This window comes from Sander vitreus, chromosome 2, assembly GCF_031162955.1.
Source record: "Sander vitreus isolate 19-12246 chromosome 2, sanVit1, whole genome shotgun sequence".
In the NCBI taxonomy this organism is placed as follows: Eukaryota; Metazoa; Chordata; class Actinopteri; order Perciformes; family Percidae; genus Sander; species Sander vitreus.
In genome coordinates this window covers 35,927,293-35,940,882 of record NC_135856.1, presented here as the reverse complement: position 1 = coordinate 35,940,882, position 13,590 = coordinate 35,927,293, and the positions used below count along the sequence as shown (strand labels likewise).

Here is a 13,590-nt window from a genome sequence, read left to right as displayed (position 1 = left end):
CACAGAGTAGACTAGTGTAACGCTAGTTATTGTTAGCGTTATTAACTCGTCGTTATTAAATATAAGTACTTTCGGGCTGTGGGTAGAGTAAGAGCACGGAGACCGCTTCGACTGTGTAACTTGGTCCACTTTAATGACACTCTTCAAGCGTAGGACAACTCAAGACTCAAAAAAACGTGCTTCATCATCTCAACATCATATCCCTCCACCAACATAACGGTTACTGAATTACAGGCAGGGTATAACATGTTAGATAGCTCCCTTGTTAACTTAAGGAACAGAATACACTATGAAGCTACAATTAATGGAAATATGTGATTTATTTCAGTAACCCTAAAAAGGTCAGTTAACTAAATAGTCACAAGATAAATCTCATCTTACACTAGCAACACCATGGCCACTGTCGGAGTCGGAGTTGTCGGAGAAACAACACCGATGGGACTTAATGGTGCCTTCAATTGCACCTCGTAAGCTAATGGTGTATTCAATGTTGTTTTTAATAATGGTGGACAGGGCATCTATCCCACATTTTTAAGTCTTTCTTTGACTTGACATTGTTAAATAAATTCTTGATCCACAACAGTTCAACAGCCTATCTAGATCAAATTAATATGAAATAAGCTCCCAACTGCTGAGTCTGTTTTGTGGAAAGAGCAGACATTAAATGTTCATTCGTTAAAAATTGATTCAACATCCTACCCCAGGAAACGGACGTCGCCGCAGCATCTCCTGTCCCAGCTGTAATGGGCAGGCGGAGGGCAACAAGCTGCTGGCGCCCCTGGCTCTGGCCTGCGGAGCAGATGGCAGCGTCTTCGTTGGAGACTTCAACTACATCAGGAGGATCTTCCCCTCTGGGAATGTTACCAGTGTCATGGAGCTGAGGTAAGAGGGGAGAGGAGGATGGCTGCTGTTGCCAGATCGGGGATCTGAATTTAATCCAGAGAATACATCCCCTAGTGTCACAGACATAAAGGTCTCACTCAGAGAACTCTTGATCCATTTAACAGTAAAGCTTTGCCAAAACCATTTCATCCAGGTTTCTCAGGGCCATTGCAAATGCATGAATGATGGTAGATATGATAGGTAGAAAATATTCGTAAAAATGAACTGAATGACTTGAGAGTCCTTGGTTTGTAATTAAAACCTAGCATCTGAATAAATCTGCCTCAACCTTTCTGGGCATCTTTCCTTCTTGCACTCAACTGTTCAACTCCACATCATTGGTCTTGGATGACTTTGAACAGAACTTGAAAACATAAAGGAAGAGAGAGATAGATGAAGAGCCAGATTGGACACTTTGCCACTACAGTCATTTACATTTAAGTACTTGCTCTTCAGCCAAAGTGCTAAAAGATAAAAGATCACTTGTTTAGTGCTCTTAATTTAGAAACATGCTTCTGTCACACTCTTGAGTGCTCATCTCTCAAAAACTCCTTGTCTAATAGACAACTGAAATCTTTTTCCTGTTGACTTCTGTGATGCACGACTCAAATTCTAAAATTGACTTCCACTTCTAACTTTTTTTCAGTAGCTGTTTCTTCTGGTGGTTTTCGTCTGTACTAACTCTTGTTTCTCCTGTTTTCTTTCCTTTGCTTGCACTGTATTAAAGAAACAAAGATTTCAGGCATAGGTAAGAGTGACTAATCCTTTTCGACCTTTAACCTTCTTTTCATCCCACTGTCCATATATGCTGCTTATGCACCAGACTCTAGTCTGAACATTTCTTTTGTCCTTCTCTCCTCCTTTTCAATTAAAACGATCACTGTTGCTCATTCCTGGCAGCTTTCAGGACTTACTATATGCAGTCCTTAGCCCAAGGTCTCAGTGCATCAAGGAGACAGTGAGCTGGATCAAGCTGTTAGCAAGCTATCTCTCTGCATATATAATATCTTCCTGAAGTCCAGTAATGCTTTAAAGCTGCAGATTGTATCATGTAGGAAAGAGGAAACTGTCACATAGGTCAGATAAACAGATGATGTGCAACCAGACAGATGGCCTCGACACCACTTTGTAAATTTCCATCAGGAGAGACTTCATTTAAGAGTGAAATAAGTTTAATTAACATGGTGCATAATAGCTTGATTTGTTGAGAGTCTTTGGCGATTAGACTCCATTGCCATGTTACATTTATATGGGATAAAGAGGCCATGGATATACACAGGGTGCGATTTGGGAAACAAGCAGATGGGGGGGATGTTTTTTGATCATGCACAACAAAACAAAACGTGCAAGAATGAAATCCCCCCTTTCCAATACCATGGATGTAGTAACACTTCAGTATGCACTTCAATAGTCAATGGAAAATACAGCGCTTTCAAACCGGAGAGCCAAGTTCACGTCACGACGGAAACAAAATACTTTCACCCCTTGAAACGCTCATTCATTCCTTGTGAATGTTATAACCAAACCATGATCTTTTTCCTAAACTTAACGAGTCGTTTTGGTGCCTAAACTTAACTGTCACCTATTGGCGGCTAAACAACTGCCGCTGGTAGCCGGTGTCCCGGAGCTCTGTAGCGGCTAAATACAACCAGCAACTGCTGCTCAGATTGTATCGTTCTATGGCACTATTCACATTACAGCGCTTAACTTAGTTTAAAATACTTCTATTTTAGGTATATAATGGTCAATCGGTGAAGTAGCATTGATCACTTTGAGGTAGGGGGATACATTTTGTCCCCACCGGGAATAAAATGAATTCAGCAGAGGCAGGGATATGTAGACCAGAAAGGGGGAAATCCCACGCATGCCCCCCGGCAAATCGCACCCTGGATATACAGGAATACCCGATGGAGTCTAGACCCTGGTGGTGGTGTTGAAGGGATAAAGGAAGAGCCTGAACATCTGGATAGATGTTCATAGGGCTTCTGATGATGGAGCGCTGGGAATGATGAGAACTGGAGGTGAATGGGGTGGAGGAGAGTCGCATCGATTTTGCCTGAAATGAAAACTGACAGCAGCAGAGAGAACAGATTTAAATAACAACAACGCCATAGCTCACGGAGATCGTGGCAAAATCTGGTTGGTTTAACTGAAAGAGTGAACGGCCAGAGTCAGCTGATTAGGTTGGGACAGAGAGAGAGAGAATGAAAGAAGTCTTCCTGAATGAAGAAGAAAAAGCTTCATACATGCAGGGATATATTGGGTTCATTTCAACTTGGGTCTTATTTTTCATTGTTTCGGCTTTCATGCTCACATTGTACTCATCAAAGTAACTTATGAAATCTTTGAATTATCCATTCAGTTGCTAATCAGTAACGTTGAAATATGACAACAGGGCAGAATGAGGCACAGAGAACAAAGAATTAGGGAAGAAGTAGCCTTGATGTTAAGGACTCTGATGAAGATGTAACTCTACATCGAAACGTTAGTCACTGTTTTGCACCCCAAGTAATAAAACTATCAAGTAAGTAGACATCTGTGTTGCACCGGCTATTTTTTATTACTTTATACCGTTTTTGTCCTTGTGGTCTGCAGAAGCGCAGAGAACTTTCTCTCTTTTTTATCTAGCCTTGATGTTTTTTCCCATCAAATCAGACCCCCTCATCTGGTTTTATGCTTGTTTCTTTTGCCTGTCCCTCGGCCTCATCCTTTTTCGCTCTCTAATCTTGACAAGTGTTCACACAAAATCGAGCCTATTTTTCTGCTGTCAGCTCAGATGAAGTCATGCAGTAACAGCAGCCCCTAGCAAGGAGAGATAAGGGAGGGGGGGTTAAGATGTTGGCCGTGGTTACTGGCCTTCCTAATTTTTTGTTTTGTTTTATATCTCACTCTCTTTATCCCTCTCTCAACCCAGCCCCAAACTCACTGTCCTTTTCAAGCCCATGCAAGGTGATTCAATTCAAGTCAATTTTATTTATAGTATCAAATCATAACAAGAGTTATCTCGAGACATTTTACAAATGCAGTAGATCTAGACCACACTCTATAACATACAAAGACCCAACAATTCTAGTAAATCCCCCAAGAGCAAGCATTTAGTGCGACAGTGGTGAGGAAAAACTCCCTTTTAGGAAGAAACCTCGGACAGACCCATGCTCTTGGTGGGTGGTGTCTGACGGTGCCGGTTGGGGGTGTGATGAATAGTGGCAATAATAGTCACAATAAAGATAATGGAACAGTGACTAGAAATAGTAGTTGTAGTAGTTAATGACATAGCAGGGCACTGCAGGGCGTTACAGGACGTAGCAGGGCACATCAGAGCTTAGCAGGACGTAGCAGGGCACCGCAGAGGGTAGCAGGACGCTGCAGGGCACCGCAGAGCGTAGCAGGGTGTAACAGGGCATAGCAGGGTGTGCATCAGGACCACCCTAATTCATAGCCGTGAAAGATTTCATACATTTAAGGCAGCAACCAATTAGCCTTTATGCATGTTAACTTTCACTTAAAGATGAAAAATGATACATTCCATTAATAATTAAAGGACATTGTGGTGATTAGGTAGTTTGGAACAAAACTCCTCTCTTTGCGTAATCTAGATTGCAGAATCCATTGTGTGGAAGAGCACTGTAAATTCTTTGACGGCAGACTTGCATGTAGTGGAAAAGTAACAAAACAATTATAACAATATCAATACTAAAAAATAAGTAATCACACATTAGAAGCAGTTCTGATATATTAAAGATGTACCGCCAGTATACAAAGTAGTTTAACTTTGCTCCACCTCGAGCAGCTGCAACGTTTAAAGGCTTCCTCAAGGCATCAGCAATAAAATACTAATACAAATAAAACAATGATATAAAATACTGTACATACGAGTGTAATAGTGGGTCTTTTTTTGCATGTGTTAATACTTTTGTTTTTGCTACTTTAAAGTGGCTATATGTAACTTTCAGTTTGTGTTGAGCGGCCCCTTTGGACAAAAGTGGAAGTGTTTTTACCACACCTGCTGTCATAAAGGTCTTTTCTTTACGCTGCTGTATTATCTACTGTAGATTACTGAGTTAGCGTTACGGGGAGGTCTATGAATGTTTTGCTCAGACAGAAAATCATTCATTTACAATAAGAGAATACGGTACAGATGCATTGTTGCATTTCCAGTAACTTAGCCTACTTTGGATGTATCGTGAGCTAAACCGGGTAACGTTATCACTGTCACTGTCACGAGCCAAAGCATTAAGAGTTTGTTGTAGCAATATCATAATAACTTAGATTAATACAGCACATTTCATTAAACCCACGGACACTTTACACAAGTAACGTTACATGGGGACATAAGGGAAAAGAAAATAGTAGGCCAACACAAACAAGGAGTAAAAGGAATATAACGCTAAATAGAAGGGGTATGTAATTTAATGTCGGCTACTGACGTACAGCCACATCGCACATTGTAACGTACGCGTATATTTTATGAATGAAATATACATATTACATACCTGAAGGCCAATTCAGGGTGGGTTTGGAATCATTTACAATCCCGTAATCTGTTGAAAGCCCGACCTAAATTGACTCGCGTTATCGCCCGTTGTCTTCTCTTTCCCTTTCCTTTTTACCTTTTAGTTGTTCTTTGTTTAATTTCCTTCTTTCCTGTGATGGCCCTGCCCCAGTATCAGTACCACAATTAGGCCTATATAAAGAAATATCCTGCTTGACCTCCATCCCAATCCATTTTAATATGATCCAAGCCAGAAAGTCTTCTGGGTTGACCAAAAAAGAAAACACTGGCCCGTACTGCTGAAAATCTTGGAATCTGGTGGAGAGTTCTGTCTCAAGTTCTTGAATGAGCCCTCTGATGTCGTCAGAGTTGACACGCTCGGATGATGACATCTCCCTCTGGTGTCTGAAGAAGTGAAAGGCTCCAGTTTGATTATCACAGGATAAGGCCTTCACTCTCAACAGACATGCGTTCAATGCATCAGACAGAGCTTGCGTGGTTTGGCATGCGCCTTCCAGCTGCAGGTTCAGTGTGTTGAGACGTCCTGTGATGTCGGTGAGGAACGCAAGCCATTTCTCATCCTCCAACTCAGGCTAGTCCAGCTCCTTCTCATTCACAGTGGCTTTGATCACATCAATGCACTCCACAAATCGCTCCCAAACCAGTGAGTCACCTAACAGGCAGTGGGGAGGCAAATCTTTGTAAGCCACATCATCTCCTCCAGGAGAGAATTAAACTGCCGGTGATTGAGTGAGTGAGGAGCGAGCAACGAGAAGATTAACAATTTTAGCTACAGTGTCCATTACAGAGGTACGATCATTTGCACACAAGTTTTCCTGGTGAATAATAAAGTGAAGTTATATGACAGAGTGACTTGTCTGATGTTCAGTTGTTGTCACCTGGGCCACCAACTGTGGTAATTACTAGAGTAGGTCTGGACCACTCTCTATAATTTACAGGGAACCAACAATTACCCCCAAGAGCAAGCAGCGAGGAAAAAGCGTCCTTTTACCAGGCAGAAACCTAGGACAGACCCAGGCTATTGGTGGGGAGAGAGAGAGAGAGATACAGGTATAGCAAATATTTTCATGATGGCGACTACTCTGCTGTCAAAGTGCTCGGTCAAAGCACATCCCCTTTAGTGGTGCTGTTCATGGGCCTCAAGCAACAACGTTCCCCTTGTATCTCTTTTCTGTCGCTGTCTCTTGAAACAATCGTCAAATGTGGGATGGTATTGCTGCCTACACTTTCATCCACAACCACACTGAACATCAGTGCATTTGTCAGTGCAACAGTTTGCAGGATGTGCACATTGATGCAATTTCAGTAATGCACTTTTAAACAGTTGCTTGCTGAGAGGCTGCAAGTCCTTAATCCTGGATATGATGGTGTCTTTATTTGGCAGTTCATCAACACTGCCCTTTTGATTGACTCAGCTTATCACACTCATCTTTGAAGGTTTTTCACATGCGTCATTTAGAAATTGCTAGATCTGCTCACCGTGTTGCTTGCAGGTTGGTGTGGCACGATTATATATTATATATGTGGCGCGACATATGGTCCTTACAGGAAACCGTGACCTAACGCGACACACACACACACACACACACACAGAACGTGGAAGGTGTGTTGTTTTTGATTCTCGGCATGTGGGTGTTTGGCAGACGACACATTTAGTTTCAAAAGAAGCTGGAAGCCGCAAAAAAAACCACCGCTGGCTAAACTATTTAATAATGGCGCATTTGTTCAGGACACCCCCGTCTGTCGCTAGCAATGATGACGCAGTGATTAGTGACGATTCTCTCTGACCAATCAGTAGTCTGCAGGTTTTCATGTCACCTTCTGGTATTGCGTCAGCTCGCTTGGAACCTCGACAGTGGTGGTACTAAAAAAAGTACCAGGGACTTTTTTTCATAATGGAAAACCCAAAAAGTCGAGGCAAGTCGAGCAGGCAGGTACCATGTAATGGAAAAACGCCAATATTATCACGTCAACATGAATTCATCATGCTTGTTTAATTGTTTCGTCACTAACCTAATTTAGCAATTTGCAATTATGGGACCAGACTAAATGTAACATGTAACAAAGTTGAATCTGTGTCACTGTTGTAGTATAGTTTTTGCTTTCTCACATGCCACTGAAAATGGCTGTGCATGCCGAAGCTGGCACGTGTGTCATAGGTTGCCACCGATGTTCCAGAGACTGTCCTCTGAAGAAGTACGACAGCAGCAGTTTAAGCAAGTGAACCAAAATGACACGTGACCAATGACCAAAGTGACTAGCAGCCTTGGTATGGAGGCAAAGGAGGGCAACAAAGTCTGTGTACAAAGAAGGTCTGCGTGGATGGATGGGTCAAAAAGTAATTGGCCTTAAACACAGGACACTGCAGATTGTTTCCCTTTTTTCAAATCATGACCATGATTGTTCCCTGAAGCCAAAACCTAAACATCTTTGTGCCTAAATCTAACTAAACCAAGGCACTGACAAATGATGTTGCCCTGATGATAGGGGTGTTAGATCTAAAACGCTTCTATATGTAGGTCTAGAGGGCAAAGGGAAACAATGTATTTTGACTTGTTGCTCGTCCACCACTAATATCTGTATTATGAACAGATATGAGTGCATGACAAATGCTATACAAATGAAGCTTAAAAACATCTTGAGCCACCCCTTCCTTGCCTCATAATGGTTTGGTCCACTACCTGCTACCGTGGGAGCAGCGCTGTTAAGAAAGACAGCGCTGGGTGCGAGAAAACTAAATTTGAATCACTCAGTGACGTTAGTTGTGGGACTCCAGTAATTAGACATGGCTAGTTTATTCACTTTGAACATCAGATGAAGTCATTTTTTTCAATAATACAGATGATACTGTGCCATTTTAATTCATTATAAAGTAGTCTTTATCAAAAAAACGATGATTTTTCCATGAATCCCCTATGTTAGCGAATATAGTTAGTAATATAGTTACCTAGCTTGTTTGGTAGCTTGTTTAATAGCTTGTTAGGTGGTTAGTTAGCTAACTTGCTAATTCCACCCAACATGCTTTCACTGGTTACAGAAAATGAGCCGGCTGGCTAGTTAGCTAGCTTTTTTGCTTGGGGGTTCAGTTCTCAGTTCAGCATCATCTGTTTAACTGACAAGAATCACTTCATCTGATGTTTGAAGTGGATAAAAAAGCCATGTCAGCCGAATTACTGGAGTTCCACAACTACACATATCCTCTACAACTGTATAATTTTGGCTGTATTGTTTGAGTTATGTTATGATTATTGTTCCCCCCCAACAGTTAGATGAGATTTACGCCCATGGGTCCAGCTTCCTATACCTATCTACCCCATCTCTGTGATTGATGCTGATACATTAGGATTCGCTGCTCTGTGTTATCCTCTCTTTTTCTCTTTCCTCCCTTTTAAAAATGAAGCTCAACCTAGTTATTAGTTTTCTTCTATATCTCTTCATACACATACAGAGCAACACCATACCTGGGGCTTCTTTGCCACTGACAAGACACGATGATTGGATTTAATTTTTTTTTTTACGCATCCAAATGTAGTTTCAATTAAATTTCACTTTTTAATTAAACACAATATCCTCTCGGGAGGACTAGTCATGTCACTGAGCTTTTTTTAAACGTCTGCCCTTCCTTCATGTTTACTTATTAACACCATTTTAACAGTTCTGTTTCATTTGTTTTTTATTTCATTATCCTCTCTCTTGTCTCGCCTTTTCTCATTGACTACATTTATCTTTTTCTTACCTTTTACAGCCATACTTCCCTTCCCTTTTTGTCTCTTTCTTTTTCTTATTCTTGATTTATTTCCTTCACATTTTTCTTTTCTCCCTTAGTCATGTATTCCCTCCCTCGGTCTTCCTCTTGTCCTGGGATCTGTATCCTTTCCTCCTTTCCAATCATTTCCTCATCCATCACTCCTTACTACTTCTCCCTTTTCTGTTGTGTAGGCTGATGGATTCCATGGTTTTGTCTGTGGTGCTAACTATCCTGAATTTTGGAAGTGTTTCAATCTTAACGGGCATTTTTTTTGCTTCAATAAAGGTTAAATGGAAACCAAAGGGCATGCTTATCAGCACGTCTGGGCCCTTTAAGTACAGGATGTCTTTGTCTCACACAGCCTGTCTATTTTTAGCTGTCTTAATTAACAGCCTGTGATCATCTGCTGATTATCACCAACCACTGAGACGTATGGCTAGAGGCCAGTGCACATGTACACATACTTGTTGTGTGTGCGTGCGTGTGTGTGTGTGTGTGTGTGTGTGTGTGTGTGTGTGTGTGTGTGTGCGTGTGTGCGTGTGTGATGGATATTACATGACTGTGTGGCAGGCATCATTAAGAGTGTGTCACAGACTCACAAGCAAGTGAAGGCCCATCACACCAACCTACTGTCAACAAACACACACACACACACACACACACACACACACACACACACACGCACACACACACACACACACACACACACACACACACATACACCCACCAACCACCTGGTACTCCACTGGAAGTAAATTAACACCAGTTTATTTTCTTTCAGTTCATCTACTCCTTTTATTCATTACTTCTTCATTATCATTAGCTGTAGAAAGTCTCTTTCATTTCCATCGTAATGACGCTGGAACCACATTTTAAATCCACTCTGTTGATTTCATTGTAAGCTTTTAAACCATTTGTTAAATTGTTAAAGCCAAACACTTTATGGCAGCTTGTCACTTTAAAGGCCTGATTTTAGTGTCTGTGTTCTAAACCGGGTGTATTTTTTTTAAATGTTGATGTGTTTGAACACTGAAGTCTTGATGTTGTTAAAGATCCAGCACGACTAGACCAATTCTTTCTGGTTTCTATCTTGTTTGTTCCCCTCCCTCCCCTTTCGTCTGTCACTACCCTCCATAGCAACAACCCTGCTCACCGTTACTATCTAGCCACCGACCCGGTCACAGGGCAGCTGTATGTGTCGGACACGAACTCTCGACGAATCTACCGACCCAAGATGCTCAGCGGTGCCCGTGACCTCATCAGTAAGCGTGCACTTCATTTACCCAGTAAAACACCATGTTGGTAAAGCAATCACTTTTTTTCAATTGTCAATCCAATGTACTCACACACACACACACATCTACTCCAATTGTCATTCTTATAATATAGCAGCAAAAGAGAGAGCGTTGTTCATATTACGGTTTCTGTGTTCTATTGGAATATTTGGACAAATTGTATATTGATGCTTTGGCAACATTGTTATTGAAGCATCCATGCCATTAAAGCCCCATTGAATTGAATTGAATTGGGACTTTTGCAATAAATGATGATGTGTGCGTTCAGGTAATGGAGAAGTTGTGGCTGGTACAGGGGAACAATGTCCTCCATTTGATGAAGCCCGATGTGGAGATGGAAGAAAAGCTACAGAGGCACAGCTACTGGGACCTAAAGGTACACACACAAACACAAGAAAAAAAATACAGGGAGATTACTTTATTTGTCATTTTTATGCTGAAATAGTGTTTCACGCATCCACTAGTTAATAAATAAATCAGTGCAAGACAGCAGACGTTAGAATTATAAGCTTGTAAATAAAAGCACTTAATAGATAAACTAAGATTACGCTAAAATAAGCACCTAATAAATAATAAGGTAGGTGGTTATTATTCAAGCCTGTTCATAACCATAGTTGCTGAGGAGGATTCTCAAGACTGCTCCAAATCTTGATAAGAACCAACCAATTCTCACGGCATTTCGTGAAATGGTCACATAATTTAATCTACATTATTGTTCTTTTTAATGTATTATTTAATGTACACGGGCACGTTTTTCAAATTTTTTTATGGTGGTTCCAGTACAAAAATGTAAACTAATGTATTTCAATGGGAAGCATATTTCGTGATCACAGCACGACTACGGTAGCGAGTAGTATGAAATGCCGAAAATCTGCGTAAGGACATTGGTTGGGGTGGTAGATGGGTCAAACAACACAGGACTTTCACCCAGCAGACCGGGGATCGTGGCCCGCGGGTGGCGTGTTGTTTCCCCGTTCATCTTTTCCTAAACCCAACCTCCGTATAGATGGTTCCCATTTCATGGTGGCCACCACAAAAAAAAAACGAGAAAAAGGCGTCCTTGTACACGAATCAATAGATTAAAAATAACGTCACAATTTCACGCACTGCCGTGAGACCGTGTTATGAGAACGTATTCTAAGTTAATCCAAAAATCCCTGTATAAAAACAAAATAACAAAATAAAAACATAAAAAGAACCTAAAGTACACCCATGTCTTACCCTGTTTTAGGAATATGTTTAGTCCCACTCAAACAATTAACTTGATTCTTAATACTGATTATAAGATTAAAGTACATGTTAAATACAGTTCATGGGCCTCATTCATTCATAGCAGTTCAAATGTTCAAACAACAGGCTAGCCTTTCTGAATAGTTGTGAGCACCTTGTCTACTGATTGCCCTTGTTGATGAGAAAATTAGGTGACGCACTGCTTCATAATCATATCTTATTTATCAATGTTAAAGATGGACCAGGTCAGCTCTTTATTTGAAGGGCCAAAAACATGATGAAGTTGTGAAGAACTAATATTTAGTTAACAATGACAACAACAATTCCATTTTTTTAAGAACATATGTAAACTGCTGGGAATGTTCAGTTTTTTTGAATCGTCTTTAATAAATCCGAAGTTATGATGATTCAAAAACCTTAATTGATGCATGAATTAACGTATTGTTCCTGCATTAAAGTCATGAATGAGATACTATTAATCCTCGTACATTACTGATAGTTTGTGAAGTACTACATGAATGAATTCATGCTTTGTCATGCATGTAGTTTGCATGAATTCATGATAATTCATGTACCACTGTTATAAAGTGTTACCGGATGCTGTTTTTCATGATCCTGTTAGAATTATGAATGTTTTTCCTGCTTGAGGGGGGATATAAACTCAAGTCGACCGATGTATCATTTACAGAATCTGTTCAAGGTTGAAAAAGAAAACAATTTGCCTCTCAGCAGTGGTTACCGTGTTAGGCTTCAGGCATGGACCAGATATATATATTTAAACATTTTCAGAAGTTGATGTTGATTCGTTCTATATGTACATATTTTGTGATATGCAATTTTTTTGCTCATCTATATGGTACTTCCGACAGTTGTCATTCATATATTACTCTCGGCTGATGTTGCTTGAATACACTCAGGCTCTATATGTTCTTTATGTTTTTTCTTCACTTTACTGTCTCCTTTTATCTGCTGCAGCGTTATCCTGACTCCCACATAGGAGAATTACCTCAGCTTCATTTTCTCCTTTGAATCCTGGGGTCAATGTATTAATAATCAACAGGACAACGATATATTAAATTGTGTGTGTGTGTGTGTGTGTGTGTGTGTGTGTGTGTGTGTGTGTGTGTGTCTGTGTTCTTTGTTTCTGTTCCCTACAGGGATTGCAGTTGATAGAAACGGGTTGATCTACTTTGTGGACGGGACTATGATCAGGAAAGTGGATCGTAATGGAATCATCTCCACAGTGCTGGGCAGCAACGACCTGACCTCTGCACGGCCTTTGACCTGCGATACCAGCATGCACATAAGACAGGTAACCTTCAAAGAGCACCTACATCACCCTGAGTCACCAGTCAGCTAAGAGGGGACGTCTGAGACATTATTCACACTTACCTCACCCACATACAAGTAAAATGCGCTGATGCGTACAAAATGTGTACAGGGCATTGAAAATATATCATCATGTTAATTTTATGTTTACCTAGTTGTCCTCATTAAAGGGTAACTACTTTTTTCATCCTGGACTCTATTGTCCTATGTTTTTGTGTCTAATACTGGTCCAGTATTAAGCAAGATCGCTGCAGTCAGCAGCGGAGAAACAAGCTACAATGTAAGTTAATAGGGCAATTGCCCAGCTTGTATTTGCCGCTGACAGGCTCAGATTAATATTCTAAGGGTCTGACAACATTATGGAAAGGATTTCTAAGGAGGTCGACCTTTCTGTTGAAGAGTAAGATCCTTTTTTTAAAGATTGTTTTTTTTGGGGCATTTTTAGGCCTTTATTTATAGAGGACAGCTGAAGACATGAAAAGGGAGAGAGAGGGGGAATGCAGCAAAGGGCCGCAGATCAGAATCGAACCCGCTGCATCAAGTAGTAGACTGCTATATATGGGCGTTACCCAGGCGCCCAGATCCTTAACATA

General features: G+C 40.8%; 1 protein-coding gene across 2 annotated transcripts in view; it reads left to right on the top strand.

The window, feature by feature from the left end:
* tenm3 (teneurin transmembrane protein 3) overlaps positions 1–13,590 on the top strand; it is a 233,324-nt gene that overhangs the window by 176,756 nt on the left and 42,978 nt on the right. For both annotated transcript variants that reach the window (XM_078267356.1, XM_078267346.1), the window contains 4 exons: positions 705–882; positions 10,281–10,405; positions 10,707–10,814; positions 12,826–12,980. In XM_078267356.1, the coding sequence (XP_078123482.1) occupies positions 705–882; positions 10,281–10,405; positions 10,707–10,814; positions 12,826–12,980 (566 nt within the window). The remainder of the gene's footprint in view (positions 1–704; positions 883–10,280; positions 10,406–10,706; positions 10,815–12,825; positions 12,981–13,590) is intronic.